The 24,685-nt window shown below is 39.3% G+C and overlaps 2 protein-coding genes across 4 annotated transcripts in view; both read right to left on the minus strand.

The window, feature by feature from the left end:
• Window positions 1-1,609: 1,609 nt before the first annotated feature.
• Window positions 1,610-15,949, minus strand: LOC132117309 (sodium- and chloride-dependent glycine transporter 2-like). 3 transcript variants are annotated; one of them, XM_059526507.1, is made up of 16 exons: window positions 15,658-15,949; window positions 14,395-14,847; window positions 12,964-13,111; window positions 12,378-12,509; window positions 12,051-12,224; window positions 11,022-11,169; window positions 10,785-10,917; window positions 10,465-10,599; window positions 10,243-10,346; window positions 9,852-9,976; window positions 9,571-9,683; window positions 9,281-9,412; window positions 8,908-9,007; window positions 4,941-5,041; window positions 4,591-4,758; window positions 1,610-3,776 (listed from the first exon to the last, which is right to left on the minus strand). In XM_059526507.1, the coding sequence occupies exons 1-16, from the start codon at window positions 15,658-15,660 to the stop codon at window positions 3,618-3,620; spliced, it is 2,328 nt and encodes a 775-aa protein (XP_059382490.1). In that variant the 5' UTR covers window positions 15,661-15,949; the 3' UTR covers window positions 1,610-3,617. The 3 variants fall into 3 exon arrangements, with proteins under 3 accessions (XP_059382490.1, XP_059382512.1, XP_059382502.1); XM_059526529.1 differs by lacking the exon at window positions 15,658-15,949 and adding an exon at window positions 15,116-15,254; XM_059526519.1 differs by lacking the exon at window positions 15,658-15,949 and adding an exon at window positions 14,944-15,053.
• A 2,545-nt stretch (window positions 15,950-18,494) lies between these two features.
• Window positions 18,495-24,685, minus strand: part of LOC132127961 (protein arginine N-methyltransferase 3-like) — a 58,328-nt gene continuing 52,137 nt past the window's right edge. Inside the window, exon 15 of the mRNA XM_059540153.1 lies at window positions 18,495-18,687. Within this exon, the coding sequence (XP_059396136.1) occupies window positions 18,578-18,687 (110 nt within the window). The 3' untranslated portion in view covers window positions 18,495-18,577. The remainder of the gene's footprint in view (window positions 18,688-24,685) is intronic.

Consider the following 24,685-nt stretch of genomic DNA (forward strand, 5'->3'; position numbering starts at 1 on the left):
AAAATAAATTATGCCTTTTCATATATGTTCATTTTCTTCTTTTTATACGTTTTGCTTTTTTTGTGTGTGTGTGTCTGGCACAGGATTCAAAATCTAGATATTTTTCATATTTATACTCTACAATTCAACTCAAATGATGCCGTGATCTGTTGGAGGTACATATCTGTATCCATAGGCAGATTTCCCTCATGTAAAACACACAGAAATATATGACATTACCCAAGTAATAAGACATTTTACCTATGCTCCGATAGGTCCACAGTAAAGTGCCAAATGACACGACATACAAACAATAAAGACTGACCACATAATGACTGATTGGAAGCTACTCTGTATCATTATTCTGAAATACACATAATAGTTTATTACCAGAGGACATCTATAAGGCCAAAGGTTACCTGAAGATGTCATATAACATATAGACACACATCAACAATGACCACTAAATGAAGGATGAGTGGCAGTATCTCAGTCTCCTTAATACACAGAATAATATATATACATATCTTTTCTTCATATAGGCTATTTGTGTATATATATATGTGTATATATGTTTTTTTTTTCTTTTAGAATTTATATTCTTTTTAAGCTTTTTTTCAGAACCCTTTGAGAAGTTCTCCTTCTTTGGTTGCCTACTGCCCAGTGTCGCCCTGTATGTAGGAAGAGATGGTAAACTCAGCTGCAGCTGCTAAGCGAGGGACACATTCGTGAAAGAAGTGTAAAGGAGAAGCATACATGGACAAATAATCCACAGCAACACAAACAGCACATGCAAGACTGCTACCTCTTATTTTTTTCCCACAGAATATTTGTTAAGTGGAGGGCTTGTAACAATAGCTCTCAGACAGACGTACAGCAACACAAGGACTAACAGAAACTCTATCCAATACCTTAAATATTACAACAATCGCAGCAGCAGTCTACTATTCGTGTGCTTTGGATACTGTTTGTTGTGCTACGTAACTCAGAGCTTCTGAGTAAAATAAGCTCTTGCAGATAAACCAATGCAATGAATAGAAAAACCTCAAACTGACTGCATTTGACCATGTCTGGATGGTTGGATAAGTATAAATCTAAACATTAATCGCTGCATATTATTTCACACATTCACACACACATAAACTACACAGAGAGTAAGATTAAACATGTATCAGAAAAAGCATCTCTTTTGTGACACTAATATTCTGAGGATATTTTTTTTTCAGTTTTATAAATGCTTTATATTCAAGCTGATTAGTGTAGTATTTGCATATTACATGGCTTTTGAAACCCATCGTGCCCAGGCAAAGTCTCAGTGTTATTACTTGCATTGCGTGGGCAGTGTGGCTCTTTTTACTAACTAAATAATATCCACAGTACTAATCGTCTAGGCATACATTCTGAATTAAAAAATAAAAGTACTTTTTATTATTATTATTTAGGCTTTTTTTATCACTGTGATAGTGGAGAATAACCACTTATTATTTATGTGATGTTTAATCAAAGTGCTTTTTGTAGTGCTGTGACTGATCAGCACAACAACTAGCCCCTATATATATATATATATATATATATATATATATATATATATATATATAGTTTTCGTATATATATGTAATAACTCTAAATATATATATAATAACTCTAATTACTTAATTCTAAATAACATAAAACTGTTGCCTAAAGCAATACTACGCAATCATTTTGTCTATAACCATATTTACAGTCCAGTAGCTGGAAATTATATAAAAGGTTTCAAATTGACAATATATGGCATAATATTCTGAAAATTTCAACTTTCACAAATCGTATAGAGAATCGGTTATATGTAGGGCTGCACAGTAATGGTTAAATGGTTAATGACAGTTAAACAGTTTATTTCTTTGCTTAATATACTGTATATATAATAATTTTTTATTTCATCAGAAATATTGCACTTTCACATAAACACAAAATAGAGTCAAATCACATGGTTTGCTCGCAGATGTAATTGCAGCAAACAGCACGATTGACTGCTTTAAAGAAAGGCGACTGGTTGTTTTTTTTTACAATTAAATAGCATTAAACATCTCAATAGAATATCTCTAAACTCCAACCTGCATGTCTGCCAGTGTTTTCAGCTCATCAGTGCTTTTTTCGTAATCTAGAGAGAGCGTGTACATGGTTAGGAATATTAATTGAAAAATACTCTTACTGGGGTATTTAAACTTTTGAAATCTGGCAACAGCAACCATGAACGGAAGCTTGTTACTATAGTGCAAGATAATGTAAATGTTAAATGAAATAGAAAGTGGGAAAATATCCCAAGCGATTATGATTAATAAATCAAGAGAAGCAGAAATCATGATCACGACTAAAATATGACTCATCGTGCAGCCCTCATTATATGTGAATGACATCAAGTTCAATTCAATTCTAATCCAACATCTAATAAGCTTGATGGAATGGAGTAATACCTGAGACCCTGTTTCATGACGAACAGACAAAGAGATTGAAAACATAAAAAAAGAGTGTGGTCCCTTAGCACAGGATTTCAGATGAAAAACTTTTTTTTTCTAATCTACATATCCTCTGCAAGCAATTAAAAATATTGTGTAAGCTACTTTTCATGAGACGATTGGTTTGCCACACATACCACACTCCTTGATTTTCCTCTACTTTTCTTTTGTGTACTCCACTATAACTGCATACTGCTTAAGAATAGGAGGATTCACAAGTCTATGAACAGATCACGACACAAACTCCAAAGCATACTCTATAACATTAGTATACATACATAACTACTAGTTGGCTGTTGAGTACTATTATAAACAACAGTGAAAGGTATTATTACAGTTTTGCATGGCCAAGTTTTCTTGAAGACGGGGATGGATCTATACTACTGGAGCCTACACTATGAGTTTGGCTTCTATAACATTATAGAGATATTTCCGACAGATTAGTAAAAGAGTAGGAAAGCTTATAATTCACAGAGACTGAAATGTGCTCACTTCCCTCCATAATGTAGTACAATTGGTTTAATTAGCACTATACTATGCAGTATTTTATAAACAGAGGAAGTCTGAGGCACAAGGTATGGCTATAAGTGGACACAAGTAGAGAGCGATAGAACGATACCAGAAAAGAGATCGAGTTCACTGTGCACTACTCAGCAGTTTATCTCATTATGTTCGCCACATTTAAGAGATGACAAGCAAATAGACAAGAAATATAAATGTTATTCTCTTCATTATTTTCTTTTTAACGTCAGCAGTCACTTGGAAATGAAAAGAAAATAATTAAAAAACAATCACTGCATGATGCACGATCAGTCAAATATTGCCTCAACAGTTGCAAATGCATCATTATATTGCCTCTGAGATAAAGGTTCAGCAGGGATCAGTGTTTTAGAATGTGCGCAAAAGAACCACTCTCAGACTGACTACAAATAATTATTCAGAAAAAAAAAAATTCATAGGGGGTTGTCTGTGCTTTCCACCTGAAAAACCCCTCTATAAGTGTCAGAAGAGGGGGAATATGGCTGAAAGAGAACACTATGGAAAAGAGGGGAGGTTGAATAAGGAAAGAGTTTGACGTGAGTGCTGGTCTCACCCTCAGAGGCCTGGAGGAGATTCACACTCACAGGAAATTGAGAGGAATTATTTATATTGGGCTGATAGCTGGAAATCTTTGGGGGGAAGTTTGAGGCCAAGGGAGTTGGTGCCCAGAGGGTCGATCATGTTCTTGTAGCGTTCCCCACGATGTTTCATCAGGAACGGACCCCAGTCGGGTTGAGGAGAGCACACCAACTTCAGACGCTGCAGAGAACGAGAATGGGCACCTAAATTGCATGCTGGGTGCTTGGTTTGCATCCCAGATACTGATTAATTTATTACGTTTGTTTGATCTTTTTCAAAACTAGAATTTAATAGAATTACTGAAAGACTCACTTTAAATCATTATTTTGTTGTTAGCATTGTTCATGTGTATACTTAACATGTTGTTTTATATCCATGAGATTTCAATAATTCTTTATAATTATTACGCACGCAAAAAATTTGTTCTCACCAGGGTTATTATAGTAATTTAAATAAAACCATAAAAATATTTTTTCGTTACTTAAAATTAATATTAACTGAAATAAAATACATTTTAAATACATTTTTCATTCTAAAAAAAAAAAAAAGTATTTCAGCTAGTTGCCAAGGGAACATTTCTTATTTTTATTCAGTTAAACTGAAATAAAAATTGAATAAACTATATAGACAAATAATAATAATAAATTAGAAAAATGGACAAAAACAGTATAATTTCTAAACTTTATGAAAATTAAAACAATTTAGAAAATGTTTCTTTTTATTAACATTTAAAAGTAAAAACTAATTCAAAATATTAATAAAACGATAATAGTATCTCAATTAAATTAAAATAACACTAGCTCTCACACCACAGGACTAAATCAAATGAGCAAATAATAACATAAGGTGACTGAAAAGGGGAAAGACTTTGGGCAAAAAAAAGAAAAAAAAATCCTAAAATGTTAAAAAACTAGCCATCTACTTATTGAAAGGCAATACTGAGCCATTTTTAATAACACTCAAATACAAAACATCCCAAACATCTCTCTCTTACCTCAATTAACGATCCAGGTGCAATGTGCATCTTAATAACAAACATGATTGGAATCCATATGACAGAACAGATGACCATAAGCCAGCCGAGAACCATAGACCAGGTTGGATAAGTGTAATCCTCATATGTCATCACCTTCCACTGATACAGACTAAGTGCCAAGATAAACTAGGGAGACAGAGAGAGAGTGAGAGAGAGACAGGCAGAGAGAGAGAGAGAGAGAGAGAGAGAGAGAGAGAGGAAGGGTCAGTGGCAGCACTAGCCAAAAGTAATAGTACTGATGAATTTGTGCATGCAACAATATTGAATGTGTGTCAGGAATGGTCATATGAGGTATAAGGTGAAAATACTGTGAGAATAGTTGGTGTGACAAAGGCCCAGCAAATTCTCCAAAACTTGTTTGGCTGGAATCCAATCATCATCTCAACGTCCTCACAGAACCGCTGTAGTCCTGCACCACAAACAAATACAGGAAGGGAGAAAGTCAACACGCATTAAGATTTTAGCACTTCTGGTTCCATCCTCCTTAAGTGAATGGGTTTTGTGAATAGTGTTTGGCTAAAAGCATGAATTAAGGCCCATGGTTCACACAAACAAAGATATTTTCACATTTGTGACTAAATTAGAATAGATTTTGTCAGGGACATTAAACATCATCAGGCTGAACAAGTAAACTCATCGACTCGCTAGTCCACTTTCACAGCTTTTACTATTTATTAGCTATATATCTTATAAATTAATGTTACTAAACTAATCAAAATCCATCCATCCATCCATCCATCTTCTTCCGCTTATCCGGGGCCGGGTCGCGGGGGCAGCAGTCTAAGCAGAGAACCCCAGACTTCCCTCTCCCTAGACACTTCCTCCAGCTCTTCTGGGGGGACACCGAGGCGTTCCCAGGCCAGCCGGGAGACATAGTCTCTCCAGCGTGTCCTAGGTCTTCCCCGGGGTCTCCTCCCAGTGGGACGCGCCCAGAACACCTTCCCGGGAAGGCGTCCAGGAGGCATCTGGAACAGATGCCCGAGCCACCTCAGCTGACCCCTCTCGATGTGGAGGAGCAGCAGCTCTACTCTGAGCTCCTCCCGGGTGACTGCGCTTCTCACCCTATCTCTAAGGGATCGCCCAGCCACCCTGCGGAGAAAGCTCATTTCGGCCGCCTGTATCCGGGATCTTGTCCTTTCGGTCATGACCCAAAGCTCATGACCATAGGTGAGAGTAGGAACGTAGATTGACCGGTAAATCGAGAGCTTCGCCTTGCGGCTCAGCTCTTTCTTCACCACGACAGACCGGTACATCGACCGCATTACTGCAGAAGCTGCACCGATCCGTCTGTCAATCTCCCGTTCCATCCTTCCCTCACTCGTGAACAAGACCCCAAGATACTTAAACTCCTCCACTTGAGGCAGGAACTCTCCACCAACCTGAAGTGGGCAAGCCACCCTTTTACGACTGAGGACCATGGCCTCGGATTTGGAGGTGCTGATTCTCATCCCAGCCGCTTCACACTCGGCTGCAAACCGTCCCAGTGCATGCTGAAGGTCCTGGCTTGATGAGGCCAACACGACAACATCATCCGCAAAGAGCAGAGACGAAATCGTGTTGTCACCAAACCTGACCCCCTCCGGCCCCTGGCTGCGCCTAGAAATTCTGTCCATAAAAATCATGAACAGAACCGGCGACAAAGGGCAGCCCTGCCGGAGTCCAACACGCACCGGGAACAAGTCTGACTTACTGCTGGCAATACGAACCAAGCTCCTGCTCCGGTCGTACAGGGACCGGATAGCCCTTAGCAAAGGGCCCCGGACCCCATACTCCCGGAGCACCCTCCACAGGCCGCCGCGAGGGACACAGTCGAATGCCTTCTCCAAATCCACAAAGCACATGTGGACTGGTTGGGCAAACTCCCATGAACCCTCCAGCACCCTGTAGAGGGTATAGAGCTGGTCCAGTGTTCCACGGCCTGGATGAAAACCACACTGTTCCTCCTGAATCCGAGGTTCTACTATCGGCCGGATTCTCCTCTCCAGTACCCTGGCATAGACTTTCCCAGGGAGGCTGAGAAGTGTGATCCCCCTGTAGTTGGAACACACCCTCCGGTCCCCCTTCTTAAAAAGAGGGACCACCACCCCGGTCTGCCATCCCAGAGGCACCGTCCCCGACTGCCACGCGATGCTGCGGAGGCGTGTCAGCCAAGACAGCCCCACAACATCCAGAGACTTGAGGTACTCAGGGCGGTTCTCATCCACCCCCGGTGCCTTGCCACCGAGGAGTTTCTTGACTACCTCGGTGACTTCAGCTTGGGTGATGGACGAGTCCACATCTGAGCCCTCAGCCTCTGCTTCCTCAATGGAAGACGTGACAGCGGGATTGAGGAGATCCTCGAAGTATTCCTTCCACCGTCCAACGACATCCCCAGTTGAGGTCAACAGCTCCCCACCTCTACTGTAAACAGCGTTGGTAGGGCACTGCTTCCCTCTCCTGAGGCGCTTCCCTCTCTGGACGGTTTGCCAGAATCTCTTCGAGGCTGACCGATAGTCCTTCTCCATGGCCTCACCGAACTCCTCCCAGGCCCGAGTTTTTTCCTCCACAACCACCCGGGCTGTAGTCTGCTTGGCCTGCCGGTACCTGTCAGCTGCCTCAGGAGTCCCACAAGCCAACCAGGCCCGATAGGACTCCTTCTTCAGCTTGACGGCATCCCTTACTTCCGTTGTCCACCACCGGGTTCGGGGATTGCCACCTCGACAGGCACCGGAAACCTTACGGCCACAGCTCCGAGCGGCCGCTTCGACAATGGAGGTGGAGAACATGGTCCACTCGGACTCAATATCTCCAGCCTCCCTCGGGATCCGGTCGAAGCTCTGCCGGAGGTGGGAGTTGAAGATCTCTCTGACAGGAGACTCGGTCAAACGTTCCCAGCAGACCCTCACAGTACGTTTGGGTCTGCCGAGTCTGTCCAGCTTCCTCCCCCGCCATCGGATCCAACTCACCACCAGGTGGTGATCGGTTGACAGCTCCGCCCCTCTCTTCACCCGAGTGTCCAAGACATACGGCCGGAGGTCGGATGAAACGACCACAAAGTCGATCATCGACCTACGGCCTAGGGTGTCCTGGTGCCACGTGTACTGATGGACACCCTTATGCTTGAACATGGTGTTCGTTATGGACAAGCTGTAACTAGCACAGAAGTCCAATAACTGAACACCGCTCGGGTTCAGATCAGGGGGGCCGTCACTCCAGGTGTCACTGTCGTTGCCCACGTGGGCGTTGAAGTCCCCCAGTAAAACGACGGAGTCCCCAGTCGGAGCACTTTCCAGCACCCCTCCCAGAGACTCCAAGAAGGCCGGGTACTCTGCACTGCCGTTCGGCCCGTAGGCACACACGACAGTGAGAGACCTATCCTCGACCCGAAGGCGTAGGGAAGCGACCCTCTCGTTCACCGGGGTAAACTCCAACACATGGCAGCTGAGCTGGGGGGCTATAAGCAAACCCACACCAGCCCGCCGCCTCTCACCATGGGCAACTCCAGAGTGGTGAAGAGTCCATCCTCTCTCGAGGAGTGTGGTTCCAGAGCCCAAGCTGTGCGTAGAGGTGAGCCCGAGTATCGCTAGTCGGAACCTCTCAACCTCACGCACAATCTCGTGCTCCTTCCCCGCCAGTGAGGTGACGTTCCATGTCCCTAGAGCTAGTTTCCGTGTCCAGGGATCGGGCTGTCGAGGCCCCCGCCTTGACTGCCGCCCGATTGTCTAAGCACCGGCCCCTTACGGTCCCTCCTGTAGGTGGTGAGCCCACGGGAAGGCAGCCCCACGTCGCTCCTTTGGGCTGAGCCCGGCCGGACCCCGTGGGGAGAGGCCCGGCCACCAGGCGCTCGCATACGAGCCCCAACCCCGGGCCTGGCTCCACGGTGGGGCCCCGGCTGCACCATACCGGGCGACGTCACGGTCCTTAGATTTAGTCTTCTCATAAGGGGGTTCTGAACCGCTCTTAGTCTGACCCGTCACCTAGGACCTGTTTGCCTTGGGATACCCTACCAGGGGCATATAGCCCCGGACAACATAGCTCCTAGGGTCATTCGGGTACTCAAACCCCTTCACCACGTTAAGGTGGCAGTTCAAGGAGGGGCAATAGTCTAATCAACTCTAATCAAAATCTATAACTTAAAAAAGGCTTAGCCTGCATTTTAGCTTGAACTTATTCATTGCTGCCTGCTTGTTTGCTTAATTATTTGTAATTTTCTCTTTCATTACCTAAGAATCTGATTCCATTGTGCTCTAAAATAAATAACTGGAGTTAGTCTAAAGAAACATTTTGTAAACTCACCATAAATGTATGAGATTCCAATCAGTTCGAATATGGCAATGATGATCAGAGAATAAGAGGCTGCAAAAGTGTCTACCAGCTGAAGCATGTACATTCCACTCTGTGAGGGCAAACACACACACATATGCACATTTAAAATAAAAAATAAATGAGACCTAATCTAAAAATCACCCAGTGAATCACTTTAATTAAAAAAAACTAACTAATTAACAATCTTTTCAGACCTTTCCAATTATCTGCTTTAGGAATTCCATTCCAGTCCGTTTACTTTCCTATATATTTGTTTGTTTTTTATTGTTTACCAGAGAGCTGCTTTAATTAAAGTGTGCTATAAAGGTAAAGTTCTTGCAGATGGTAATAAGAGTAGTCCTACCTCATTGATCATGGGGAAACCCAGCACAAAAAAGCACAAACAGCAAACCAAAGTGAACAGAGGCTTGTGTTTGCGCAGGTACATGGGGAACTCATCAGAAACAGACGTCACTATAGTTTCTATGGTGGCAAACTGGAGAGAAAAAAATGAAATGAAAGAGCAAAAGTGTGAACGAAAAGCAGTTTAGTTATTTATTGTTTTGTTTTTTTGTTTTTTTTTTTTACTGTGATCACAGAAAAAAATTATCACAGAAAAAAAACTGTAAATCATAGATTTTATGATTCCATTACCATAGTATCCAGACCAAGTGTAAGCAGCATGAGGAAGAAGATGATGGCCCAGAATGGTGACAAGGGCAACCTAGTCAGGGCCTCTGGATAGACCACAAAAGCAATTCCTGGACCTAAACAAAAAGAGCACATTTACAGACCAGAATTTAGGTGTGATGAAAGTGAAAACAATGGTGATGTGGTGAGTTGTGTATATTTAGAGAGAAAACACAGCAACCAGACATCTGATCATAGTTAATCTTAGCTCACCAGTCACAAACACATGCGTTCATACAACCTACCTTCATCTGCCACACTCTCAATTGGGACTTTGAGCTCATGAGCCATGAAGCCAATAACTGAAAAAATGACAAAACCAGCAAATATACTTGTGGCACTGTTAGTACACGTCACAATGAGAGTATCCCTGAAAAACAAAGACACAGAGCGCAATGTGTAATCTTAACTCATTAATAATCAACCATAAAGCATACTTTGAGCAGATGTGTCTATTGAATGTGTACAATGTGTAATCGTTTGTGACATTATAAATGTCTCTTCTGTCACTTTTGACCAATGTATCCTGGAAAAAAAAAACTATTAATTGCTTTCAAATAAATAATTAAATAATAAATCTTATACTGACCCTAACATTCAAACAGTGGTGTATTTTAAAGTGACAGAGCTGGGTACCTGTAACAGTTGTTATGGAACTTATTGTAGGACGAGAGGGTTATAAGACCACCCCACGCTGCAGACAGAGAGAAGAAAATCTGTGTAGCAGCATCCTTCCACACCTAAAGTCAAAAAGAGTAAACAAAGATCAACTGAGGAAAAGAAATAATAAGCATACTGGAGAAGAATATGTAACATTTTACTATCAACAAAACAAAACTACACTGTTATTTTTATTACCTTGGCATCATTGAGTTTTTCCCATTTGGGTGTTATGAAGTAAAGGATCCCAGAACCGGCTCCGGGCAGAGTGACACCTCGGATCAACAGGATGACCAAGACCACATAGGGGAACGTGGCAGTGAAATACACCACCTGAAAACAAAGTGCATGTACATCACAACTACAATGTGTTTGTAGTTGAAGACTGAAATAAAGAAGTCATCTGAATGAAGGAAGTCATCTTTCAGCTGGACCCAGATGAGGCCTGTTGTAGGCTTCTCTTTTAATATTACATAGAGGAGAAATAAGGAGAGAAAATTTTCAACCTGTTCTTTTACCTTCCCTGAGGACTTGATCCCTTTAGCCAAAGAGGCATAAACAATAAGCCAGGCCAGAAAAAGACAAGCAGCCAAGGCCCAGCGGATGTCACCTGGGTATTCAATACCCTTGGAAATATGCAACACATTATACCTGTCAAGAAAGCACTGTGATTAGTATCCAATTAACATGAAAAATTACACACAGAAGCATCTCTAAACACACAGACAGACGGATAGATAGAAAAGCACACTTACTTGAAATACTCCTCAGAAGGGCTGACATAGGTTTTATTGTCCACTGTGACATTTAACAGTTTACTTAAATTCCCGACAGCATTTGCAGATAAACAGAATGTGGTGTTCTTGACTGATGTGATGTTTCTGTCCCTTAATATACAGGAGTCTAGCCAGAAGAAACAAAGACAGAACTTGTGATGAACGTGGAAAAAAAGTTCCTGTTTTCCATCGTCATTCACTACCTAATTGAAAAACAGTCTTAAAATGAATTTAGTCAACAAAATAAATCAAACGTCGGCCTACACAGTTCACACACCACTGTAATACTGTACACAACGTCTATGATTCGTGTGCAGATTTAGTGGCGCTACTGAAACAGGCCATGAGGGGGCAGTGCATCTCACTGCGGCACTGCACCAACTCTTACAGTAAATTTGTCAAGCAAGCAGATTTTCTGCTGAATTCACCAAAATCACGACATTGAGAACAGCGTTTCAAAACGAATTAAAACGTAAAAATGTCAGCAAATTAAATCAAACGCACAATAAAAAAACAGATATTTTATTTAAATTTGATTTTAAGCAAAACTCATTCTGATAAGCATAGCAAACAACATTTATTTCACTAATTGCACCTTTAAATAATGTGACACAATAATTCTAAATAAAATAAAAACTAAATCTATTATTAATTCATGATGGTACTAAAAGGAAAAAGCACTTCATTTTTAAAGTTTCTTTATCTGACAAAAAAAAAATCTGTCAAGTCATCAAAAAATAACTTTTGGTGCAATGGGGAGAAACAGTCGCATCTGGGGTATAAAAAGAGCAGTATGACACTGAATAACCTAAATTGAGTAGTAGGCTACTTAATTCCTGAAATACAGGTTGCGCATTGCGCATTTTAGTTAGAAAAAGGGGTGTTGGGGGGTGGACTCAGAGAGAGAGAGAGAGAGAGAGAGAGAGAGAGAGAGAGAGAGAGAGAGAGAGAGAGAGAGAGAGAGAGAGAGAGAGAGAGAGAGAGAGAGAGAGAGATGCTCATCCTTACCCAAAAGCAGCATGTCTTTGTCTTTGCACTCGACGGTGTTCCATTCATTTTTACAGGTGGCCCATGGCAGTGTCTCCTTCAACGAAGCGAACAGGTAGTACAATGTCCAGCACATAATAATATTATAGTATATGGCTATCAAGACAGATATTATCAACATGGCAATCCCGCAACCTATAATAACAAAATGAAACCAGATAATAGAAATTACACGTAAAGCAGTCGGAAAGTCGATTACCAGTTCACTGGAAACACTAATATGACACATTAGCACAATCAAACATTGCTCATTACGGAGCACCAATTAATAAAGTAACGTCAGTTTACCTTGTAGAGCTGGGATCGCTTTCCACACTGACACCGGGCCTTGGCTGGCGAACTGACCCAAAGACACCTCCAACAAAAATATAGGTATTCCGGCGAGGCCTAACATGATCAGGTAAGGTATCAAAAACGCACCTATACAAAAAGAGAAAACAGCTGCTATTGAGAAAGTCAGGACTCACGAGTAGAGAAAACAATAATATTTAAGTTTGAATTTTAGATTTTTTTATTTTATAAACATAATACACAATATATTTTTTATAATATTATAATATAGGATAATGGATAATAAACACAATAAATATTACACATAATACAATAACACATTATTACACTATTACTGTGTACAAATAATACCTAATAGTAATCTTTCGTTACCCTTATAATTCGTATATTAAAATAAAATCCGTGCAATTATAAAACGATTTTTTAATTTTGTAACAGAACATAAAATTGCCTCTAACGAAAGTTTGTGTGCGTGTATTACTACGCACTGACAATCCGACTCGTTTTCGATAAAAATCGATCTGTAGCAGAACAAAAATATTTCCTAATATTTTCTAATGTGATGCCCTTGATTGTTTCTCACCTCCACCATTCTGGAAAGCAAGATACGGGAATCTCCACACATTTCCCAAGCCCACGGCATATCCCACCATGGACAGAATAAAATCCAGTTTGTTGGACCAGTTCCCCCGGGCCTTATTCTCATCTCCTCCATCATCATCATCATCACCCTGGAAGAACAGACAGCTAAGTATTTATGAACGAACATTTTAATACATGTTCAGATTTTAACGATCTGTACAATCATCATATTACGAATCAACCTTTTTTTTTTAATACACAAATGTTCCTCCAAAAATTGTTTGTCTTGTTTCCATGACCTGGGAATAAAGGGGTCGCCCTTGGCACTAATGAAACACCCCAAAGGGAATTGTACCATAAGAAGATTCTTATGTAACATATTATCCTGCAACACAACCAGTCATCAGAAACCAATCTCTGAGGACAATACACAATTCACAGGCATACGTTACATGCAGAGCTCAGCATCTTCATTTCCAATCACAGAGCAAATGTTGTAACTCTTGATCTGTGGGGTTTGTTTCATTTGCAATGCAGTATACTGTCCTAATACATAGCCTACAGCATTTGATACAGACTACTCGGGTTCCTTTACACATCCTCTTACTCGCCCTATTCGTGAAAACTGCAGTAAGTTAATTACAGTGCTGTCAGAAACCATTAGTATCACAGTTCAAATAATTCCAGATTGGAAACAGATTTCGTTTGAGAGACAACTGAACAATGTAGGCTACTTTTGTCCAAAACACTTTTATGACAAATATGAGAGCCATATATCACAAATGACAGTAGCCGTCTTTTAACGTTACTCCTGAAAGAGAGTGTAGAATACATAACCGAGAATATTCCGTTATTTTCACACAGTAAAAACTGTCCAAATTACGTTCAAACAGAAGGTTCGAAGGACTTAAATAAGACTACATATCTATATAAGTGCATTTCAGTAATGGTAAAATCCTACGAAAAACTACAAGTTAGTCACAGCGCATTTTTACCAGTCGCCTAAAACGCCAGCGGTTTTGGTTAGGACGTAACCATAGCAACAGTACCCCACTCCAAATAACCGTCACTACTTATCGCTAAGTGGAAATTTAAATATCACAATAAAAAGCTATATATATATTTAAAGTATAATAGTCTCGATTGAGTGAGACGCACCTATACTACAGCCTTATTATCATCATCATCATTTTTCAATTATTATCATTATTATTATTATTTGTTTATGTATTTTACAAAAGTAAGTGATTAAATAAAGTTCTCTCGAACAAAATTCAAACCGTAACGATCGTAACGGACAAAACTGCAGTTGGATTCCTTTGGTTTTACAATGCAACGGCACTTAAAACATCAAGCTTTTGTTTTTGCTCAAGACTCTCCCAGTGATTGGCTGATTCAACCGGAATGAAACGTTCCTTAAACACGCACTTACCCCGGTCACCGTGCCAGGCAGAACAGATGTATTGCCATCTGTACCCAGGATGATGGTGGTCTGGCTCATGGTGGTCCAGTCACCGGTGGCGTTGTTATGCTCAGCCGCGGTCCTTACAGCACTTTGGTTGTTAGACATGAAGTCCGACGTGGCTTTACCGGTCGAACCATCCATTTTACCGACGGAATCCTTGCGCACGGCAGAATTAACGGGAGCAAACGTGGGTCCAGGAGCGGCGTTCTTAAACGTCCCGTATGCTTTATTGGCTTCCATTTCGCACGGTTTATTTTCCGATGGACAAAAAGTTTTCCGTTCGTTTACAGGCGGCGGTTGGGGCACCGGGTTCCCGTTCTCCGGTTTGTTAGTAGTTGTAGCTCCGACCGCTCCCCCAGACGGCTGGGGCGGGATACTGTTTGACGGTTGTCTCAACATTTCCCCGTGCTCAGAAAAATCCTGCAACGTTAAATACACATTAGACAGGATCAGTGTAATTAACACAGCCTAACAATTAACTGCTATGAGTGACCCACCATTAATACAGAAACCTACCCCTAGGCAAAATGTTCACGCTATCATACTATAACTTATGCAATGTATTTTATGCTAGACCCTTTCTGGACATGTCTGCTCCACTTCTTTGATTTTCAGCTCACGGACGGTAGCTGTTTGCTTCTTGCTTTTACCATTAGAGAAAGATTCTTTAATTTTACGCCTCATTTACCTCCTGTCATTCAACCCCGGCACATCCCCTGGTTTTATGGGCAATAGACAAGCTGCCGGTCTCGGCCGAGACTTTTCCCCCCTGCGGCAGGCACCAGTCCCGGTGTAATTGTGCAGTACAAACCCCGGTCCAAACATGCAACATTACACCAACAATTACATCGCACCATAGGAGATCAATGTCCTAAAACCCTTTTGAAATAAGTTATAATATTCTTGTTATCTAAACAGAACAATAAATAATAATAATAAATAAATATATATATATATATATATTTTTTAAATAACATAAACCGGCAGTCATATGAATACTGCGAAGGTTATGAATTTGTAATTATTTATTTTAAACCTGATATATATAACTAAATACTGCCATTGAAAAGTCGTAAAAACGCTGGCTATAAAGTTTCAGCACCGTGGATAGCGACACTTCGTTAATTAGTGCGCTCACAAATAACACTTTTCTCCCCCAAAGACTGTTCAAAATAATTTGTTCACAGCAAAAACACGCAGAACGCAAAGTAATGAATGTGCTGTACTTACCATTTGTGCAGAGTCAACAAATGTGGGTTAATAGCAGAAAACAGCTGGAAAGAAGGCAGGCAGACTGAGTTTGGTTGCAAAGTGCAATGCTTTCTATAGCTCCGTGGGAAAGATCGGGTTTGCGTCAGTGCATGGCAAGATACCCTTCGCGTGACATTTTCTTGATAATAGGGCTTTGATAAATCATTGGCTTTCAATTCTGATTTTTAAAGGGGCAACAAGCGAAGACGTGAGCTCGTGACACACACAAGGCAGCGCGAGACTACATTTGGGGACGGACTGGCTCGTGACTGATTAACAAACTTGTCCCACAGGACTATGTAAAGATGTTCATCTGACGCACGGAGAAGATTCTGCAGACGCAAGCATCATGGGGACTGCATAGTTGACCGACTCCTATACATATAAATCAATCTAATGGCGTTTTATCATGCAATATTATTAAAGATAGATAACAGGCCCGTTTTATGTTTTCTAATTACATCTTATCACACAGTTAGGTTATTTTCCAGCAATGCACAGATCTGCGTCAAGCCTGGCATTTTTATTTAGATAAGGCCATGGAAATATGATTTTTGAACGAAGTTGCTTATGTTTAACACGAATGGCTACAACCAAACAGTTGATTTTGGAAAATTGTGAAACACTACTATACAAACTTTTGTATCATATTTTCTATAGTATTTGAGTAATGGATCTCATGGTTCATAGTTCACACGTCAAACAAAAGCACACGTACCCTTATGCGTCACCAGCACACATAGTTCAATTATGAAAAGTGGGCGAGGTTTTCAGAGGAGTGGAGGCACTCATTTGTTAAACTTTTACGCAAGACAAAGGAGGAGTAATTTTTTATTTTTAGCTTCGATATAACCACAATGCATTGAGCATCCAAGCATCATCCCCCAGAGAGCACCCTTTTTTCCAACAGAGAAGCACTGAAATGAATATAGCATCAGTTATTATTGGAAAGAACAACTTCCATGAATAACTTGAACACACACACACATTATAGAATAACAGATGATGCATATTTAGGTCGATTCATATTTGAATACTGAGCTGTTAAAGATTGGCCTATATAATCAGGGCTTTTGATAAAAGTTATTATAAAGTTCCTAACCAGTTAAACATGAAATATAATAACGTCGGTAAGTCTTCTCCAGTCTTCGGCTGCTCAGTTCCTCAGTCTTGATATCACCCTATACATGCACGCTGCTGCAGTGACCATCATAAATCTGCGGTCGCCTGTGATAAGCCTCTATACGGCCGGATTAGCTCTTGGCTCTGGGTTTAATTGGTTTGTCAACAGAGAATAATTGTAATTGATTTCTGCTCCTCTTTCCGTGTCACCTTTATACGTTGTCTTTAAAGCACGTTAAAGAGAAACACGGTAAGCTTAAAGTAGGCTATAGAGAGACAACAAAAAATATGCAGTCTTTCAGAGGTCTACAACTAGCTAATCCTTTACCTAACGAATAATTCAGTTTCTCGGGTTGATTATTACAGTTTGGAATTGTCTTGTGTTGAATAACATTTTTGTATTTGGGTATTTTGCGAACTTGTTTTTGCTTTGCTCTAAAAATGACAGTGGACACAATGGGTCTGATAAGGAATAAATTACGTTGAAACTAAGTAGTTCTCTCCACTTTCTTTCGCCCTATAATTAATTGCATGAGATAAGATTATGCATCAGCCGATGGTCATTTGTCTTTGTTAGTGTTTGTTGTTAAAACAACACAAGAGGTGCCCGTAAGATATGGAATAGGGCCTTAAAAGAAATCACGTTTTTATACTGTACAACGATTATCAGTTTCTCTTCTGTGGACATTTTTACAATTTAGCGCAACCGTATTATTAAAAGATGGTTTCTTATTAGCATGATGTTTTTTTAAGTCCTAGGTCAGTCTAGCAAACCTACTGCACGTGCACCTAAAGGGCAAGAAAGCAAGTGTGGCTATTGGAACATCTAGTACAGTAGTGCCGTATATATATATCTGATGCAAAGCTGTCACGTCTCTTTAAAAAAATAATAATAATAATAATAATTTTTGTCACAATGCACCCCAAATGCAGACCCCAAATATATACTGGAATGAGGAAGTCATGCCAAATATACAGACTACCGGATAGGCAGTCGATTTCTTATGCCTATATTATCAGCTATTTCCACACAAAAGGAGTTTATTTAGCACGAGGCATAACTGACTGCCATTCAAACAAGTTTTTGTTTATCTTCAGGGAGGCCAAGTGCACGTTTTAAGCTAATTAAGCTCAAATTTGCTCCCCCTATTGGTCAGGTTCTGTTATTACATGACTCCCTTAAAACTTTATTCTGATTGGTCAAACGTGGCATTCAGGTAATATTTCTTTATGACAGCTGTCAATGCAAAGGAGTGCGTAAAGGCAAACAATCTTATACAATATAGTCGTAATTAAGTCTTCAATGTTTTGGCGCTAAGTTGCTAGACCTACGTATGCACATGATAACATAGAAACAGAGTACTTCGATTTCATGGAAGATTTTACTTTATTCACTCAAGTAGGAAATGAGATTTCTTCCATTGCTTTACATGAAGAGTCAAAGAGGCCCAAATATCCCATATGTAATGGGATATAAAGAGATTTAAAACAAAGACTGACTTTCATTAGTTGCCCAAATATTGACAAAGAGGCCCAAATATCCCATATATTATGGGATATTAAGAGATTTAAAACAAAGAATGACTTTCATTAGTTATATTGATGAAAGCCAAATATTGACTCGGTGTATGGTCCTGTTGTTTGTCATAGAAAGAACAACTTTCACTTTATATACAACTCATGAATGACTGACATTTGATAGAAAAACTTTTAATAGAATGTTTGAGTTATTAAACACAGCATTTCTCAAAATGTGTTTTCCACCTAATATAATTCTTCACTGAAGGCTGTATGTTTGCTTCCGGCTAGCGATGTCAAGTGTGATCAGCAGTGCTCTGGGGTCCTTTCTGTTCTTATGCACTGTTATTTGACCTGGAAGTTCCTCTCCTGCACAAGGAAAAAGAGAGTGGAAAACAGGATTTAACACAGATCAATCTCCATGGTGACATGCCTTCACACCAGCTAGAAATGAAAGATATTTAAGCTTTCCTGGCATGTGTTTACATGCAAGAGTAAATATTCACTTTTTATTACCATATAGCTCAGCCACAAATGACACTTTTCTGTCAAAACTCGGAGCTGTGTAATACCAAAAGTGGGAATATCTACTGCCTCTCATTGAACAAAACTGAAACTAGCTGAGAAGAGAAAGCTGACAGTGAATCAGGGGAGGATGACATGCAGCTTGGCTCCAGATGGCAGAGAAAGCTGCTGCTTCTCTACAGTACAACTACAGTAGGAATACAGGCTGCACAGTTTATAAGAAAGGCCTGAAGACAATGACGATGATTACACCAGATAATCACTTTGATTAACTTCACGTTTCACTGCCAGACGTAAATGAATGTTTACCCATTTGGCAAACAAGCCCTCCGCTCCCCATCATTTCTTTCTTTGCTGCAGGTTGCATCAGATTAAAATATGCTGACTGCAGCATTTTGACATGAGGAGATGGGGAGAAGTCAGATGTGACCGTCACAGTGCGCTGCAACTGTCACATTGGTTTTCTTGTACCTTTTACTATCAAATGATCCCCTTAAAAGAACATAAAAAATAAATTATTTCACAATTCACTTTTCCTTAACCCCCAAAAAATTTTTGGGATGCAAGTACAAGACCACTGAGGCCTGTTCACACGAAAGACAAATACTATAAATTTTAAATAATAATTCTAAGTCTATGACAATAGGGAAGTCTATACCACAAGTATTGTTTCTGTTTCTGGTGCAATCCGTTAGCAAAGCACTGGGAGCTTTACCAGAACGCAGAAAACACAGATTAAATTCTCAGAAGTCAGAAAGAACTTTATTGCTAATTATTTTTGCACATAATTAGCAATAATTGTACATATATATAATTTATATATATATATATATATATATATATAATTTTTTTTTTTTTTTTATGGAAATGGAATAGTTTAATAATGGATTTGGAATCATTAGGCAGAATCAGAACTCTAAAATTTCATACAATTCCCAACCTTACATAATTATAATAACAGAAAATAATTTAAGTGAATAAGCATTTATGTGAATGCTAATGTAGTTATTATCATTCTTGGTGTGAACAGGCCTATGAAAATCTACTTGGCAAACAAGTCTTGCAATAATGTGTCTGGAATAGAATCATCAAAATGTTTGTTCAATAGCAAAAAAGCACACACAAAATAAAAAAAAATAAAAAAGCTGAAGCCTTTTTTTTTTTTTGTAAAACAATTGATCTAGCAAGAACTCCTTTAATTAAAATCAGCTGTGCAGTGACAACTTGACAGATCTCATATTGCCTACCAAAAGTAAAAAGCACGTGCAGTGGGTTTTCTCTTGACCAGTATGAGCACAAATGATAGAAAGATCTATAAAACTTAAGCGCCCTGCAGAAAATGGCTGTGTGCATCACACTGGTGTGTGTCTGCACTTCATAACAAACACTTGCCCACTTACTGCCAATGGGCTTTGATACACAGAGGTCTGTAGAGAGAACCAAGAGACAGAGAGTGAAATTACTTGACCCTAGACTTCCTGGTTAAATCTTAGAGTAAAGCAGTTTGGGATGTAGTTACTGGAAGTTTTTTTTCTGAGACCACAGAGGTGAGCAAAATATTTGCAATCTATTAGAAAGGAGCTGTTGGTGCACATTAATTAAATGAAGGAGACAAGGCTGCTTCTAGAACCGTCATACATCAGCGTACCATTTGCATTAAACATGCCAATGAAACCAAGGGTGACGGAGGCTGAAACGAGAAATGAATGAGACAACGTAAAACATCTTGATGTATTCCTCGATAATGTGACTGCTAATCAAACAAGCTGGTGTGTAAATGTACAGAACAAGCATTATAGTCTATGCAAATATTTATTTAAAGGAATAGTTCAACCAAAACAACCAAACAAATTTAACTTTGCTGAACATTTACTCACCCTAAGGCCATCCAAGATGAGTTTGTTTCTGCTTTTGAACAGATTTGGTGAAATTTATTCTGCAGTGAATGGGTGCCGTCAGAACGAGAGCCCAAACAGCTGATAAATACATCACAATAATCCACACCACTCCATGAATTAATATCTTGTGAAGCAAAAAGTTGCACGTTTGTAACATTTCTAGCTTAAACTGTTACTAGTCTTCCATCCATAATACTGCTTTCTCCAGTGAAAACATAATCGCTTCTGAATCAGAAGATAAATATTCATAAATCAAGCACAGTTTAGAAGAAAGAACAGTCCAAAACAGTTAAAAACAAATATGTCAGTAGATGTGAAAAGATGACAGGGGACAGACAAGTGTTATTATGGATAATAAACTACAATGGATATTATTTAAGTGACAGTTAAAAATTAAAACATCTTGATGGATTTGTTTATTACAAATGTCCAACTTTTGATGTTAAAGGGGTCATATGATGCTTTTTTAAAGATAATTATTTTCTGTATTTGGTGTTAAAGAATATGTTGACATGCTTTAATGTTTAAAAAACACATTCTTTTTCCAATACTGTACATTATTTTAGGTCCTCTATGGCCCACCTCTCTCAAACATGTTGTTTGCTACAAAGTCCTCCAATTCTGACAAGCACATTCTGCTCTGATTGGCCAACTGACCCAGTGCATTGTGATTGGCTGAACACTGCAAGCACTCGTCAGAAATGCAACGCCCCTTTCCATAATCACGAGCTTCATCTTTCAAAATAAATATAAAAATGTTAAATAATAATGTCCTTAGTTTTACCATCAGTTCAAGCCCAAAAGGGGAACAGAGTGGTGTGACAGACACAGTGATTAAGCTTGTATGTGTTTGTAGTACACAAGCCACGGATGGTTAAGACAGCTGACTCTACTGTATGACCCTTTCTCTCTCTCTCTCTCTCTCACACACACACACACACACACACACGCGCATACGCACGCACGCACACACACACACACACACACACAAAACTCTGCATTTGAATATTCAATAGCAAATACTTAAACTAATAACAAAACATACTTACAGTAGCTGATTCAGAAGCGCCAGATTGTCGTAGCAAAGTCAGAATTACCTTCTCTCCTAGGTTCACGAATGTAGACATGTGGGGTGTGTTTGATTGAGCCGTTTTAGGAGGGCGTTGACGAGTCTAAACTTTGATAAAAGATATCTTTTTGGATTTGAGACTTCAGTCTTTGCTACGTTACAGATCTTCTTCATTCACCAAGAAATTGTAACACTCCAAAGAGAAAGGAAAAATTGAAATTGCATCATATGACCCCTTTAATTGATGAACTGGAGTCATGTGGATTGTTTGTGGATTACTGTGACGTTTTTATCAGTTGTTTGGACTCTGATTGGACTCATTCTGAGGGCACCCATTCACTGCAGAGCAAATTGGTGAGCAAGTGATGTAATGATACATTTCTTCTGCACAACACAAACTGTTTTGTCCATATAATGAAAGTCAGTGGGATCCAAAACCACATTGGATTTTAAAGAGAAAAAGAGAGAGAGATTTGAAACATATGAAGTTAAATGATGACAGAATTCAATTTTTTGGGAGAACTATTTAACGCTTTGAAAGAGATTACTTTTGCAACATGTAAATTAAATATACAGTATCAGTATATGTAATGTTCAATCATTATAGCAGTTTTCAGGGGGAAAAAAGTCTTCCCCAACACTGCAGCACAAGATACAAAAGCTGCATTATATTGTACAACACCTCTCTCGCTCTGCAGCGCATAACCTCATAAATCTGTGGCCCCTGTAAAGGAGATGCATAAAACAGGCCTTCGGAATCACCAGCTAACCACAGTGCCCCCGTCTATCAAATAATCGCACCTCCTCCTAAAGGAACCTTGCTATGACACCTCAAGGACCTTTTCACACTGCAGACCGACTGCATTTCCTGTTAGTTTAAACTATTTAAAAGTACTACAGAAAGCATTGCATGGTTGATTCCAATAAGCAGCCTTGTTCTTCAAGTCTATTACCAATATATAGGCTTTTGAAAACTTATTTGGAGAGCAGACATGACGTACACTTTCTACCCTCAAAATGTCCCAAGACCACTCAACACAGGGTGACCTCTTTTATTCGACTTTAAAGGTTGGTTACACATGACAAACAAAGCTTTTCAAGGAAATGTTCTCATCTTTTCCTTTTAATGATCGGCAAAACCAATTAATCATGACAAATGACGGCTGCTTTAATTGATGCGACAGCATCTGAAGGCGTTTCTGAGGGCGTTTTGCATTTCCGTTGAATAGTCTACCTCCCCTCTCATCACACCACTGAAAAGTAATTACTAAAACACAAACAGGAGAAGAATCCACGCAACCTGAGCGTGGGCTGACAGGAATGCATTTTTCTTCTTACGATCATTTATTCTATACAAATGACAGCCTGGTGATATACAACACAAAAACACACTACTGTTACTGTTTGGAAAAAAAAAATCCAATTTAAATTCACAAGTTATGAATCTAGTATTTATAATTCAAGTGAGAAGAATGTCAAATGTAATTCCCAATATTATTTGAAAAGATTCCTATTTTTATGAGATTCATTACAGGAGAATGTGGTTCTTATCTTTGTCATGATAAATTTTTATTGATTAAAATGAAAAGTAATTTTTCAAGGTGCCAAATTAAGTAAAAAAAAAAAAAAAAAACTTTTAGACGTTTCTAGTTGTGCATCATCTGTGAACGATTCCTTACTCATTTAGTCTTACTCTCCAAGGCTATATTTATTTGATGAAAATACATTAAAAACAGTAATATTATGAAAGATAATTATAATTTAAAACAACTTGTCTATTTTCACTCATTACACATATCTTTTTTTTCTGCTATTGCAAAGCTGAATTTTCAGCATGTGAATTTGCTGTTTTCTATCACTGATTTGAGAAATGTTTAAATCAGTTGTGCTGCTTATACACACAGACGCACACACGCACACACACACACACACACACGCGCTCACACATTTATTTATTTATTTTGTGGAAGCCAATATCATTTCAATATTCTTTGATGCATACTTTCTATCAACCTACTGTTTTTGCTGAATAAAAGTATTATTTCAAAAAAACTGACCCCAAACGTTTGAACAGTAAAGTACCATGGTACTGAATGATGACAAAATTGGGTAGCACTTTATTTTACAGTCCTGTTCCCCATGTACATACTATGTACTTATTATAGTAATTACAATAACTATGTAATAACTAGGTACTAACCCTGAACCTACCCCTACACCTAACCCTACCCCATGTAGTTACCTTGTATTACCAGAACTTTCTTAGATAAATACACTGTAAGTGCACTACAAGTACATGTTAGTACACGTACTGTAAAATAAAGTGCAACCCAAAATTGTCATTCTTATAGGATGTTAAACAAATCTATACATGGTACTCCAAATTATACTATAATATAATCATGGTACATACCCAAAAACACTTGTTCCCCCAAACATGTTTCTCTTATACCAGTTTTGCTCTTATCTTTTCATTACACACATTTACACATGACAACATGTGTACAACAGCAAAGCAAATAGAAAAACCAAAACTCTAAACTAATATGGTGTCAATAAGGAGGCAATAGGCCATTCGCAGAGCTACTCTAGGTGAGTGTGCATGTGAGGAAATATGAACTATGAATAAAGGTTAGTCACTATAAAACTATAGATTTGCCATTTTTTGGAGCTACTGCAACATATTCAAATATGCCATACAATATAATCACACAACTGTGACTTCTGATTATAATCTGACACTGGTGTCAGCAATGCAGTAGTGTTAGCTGACCTTCAAGTTATCATTGAACGGCTCCTGCAGGAACTGTCCATGGTAATGCCCGTGGACAGCTACAGTTAGGCCACAGTCATTTATAATAGTGTCCTGTATCAG

This window comes from Carassius carassius, chromosome 3, assembly GCF_963082965.1.
Source record: "Carassius carassius chromosome 3, fCarCar2.1, whole genome shotgun sequence".
Classification (NCBI taxonomy): domain Eukaryota; kingdom Metazoa; phylum Chordata; class Actinopteri; order Cypriniformes; family Cyprinidae; genus Carassius; species Carassius carassius.

What these genes read in the sequence shown, in the direction of transcription:
- LOC132117309 (XM_059526507.1), bottom strand. An exon ending in TTCCATAACAACTGTTACAG is followed by an intron (nt 9,977 to 10,242) that starts GTACCCAGCTCT and finishes TTTGTTTTTCAG; the next exon opens with GGATACTCTCATTGTGACGT. An exon ending in CACTTGGTCTGGATACTATG is followed by an intron (nt 9,413 to 9,570) that starts GTAATGGAATCA and finishes TTTTCTCTCCAG; the next exon opens with TTTGCCACCATAGAAACTAT.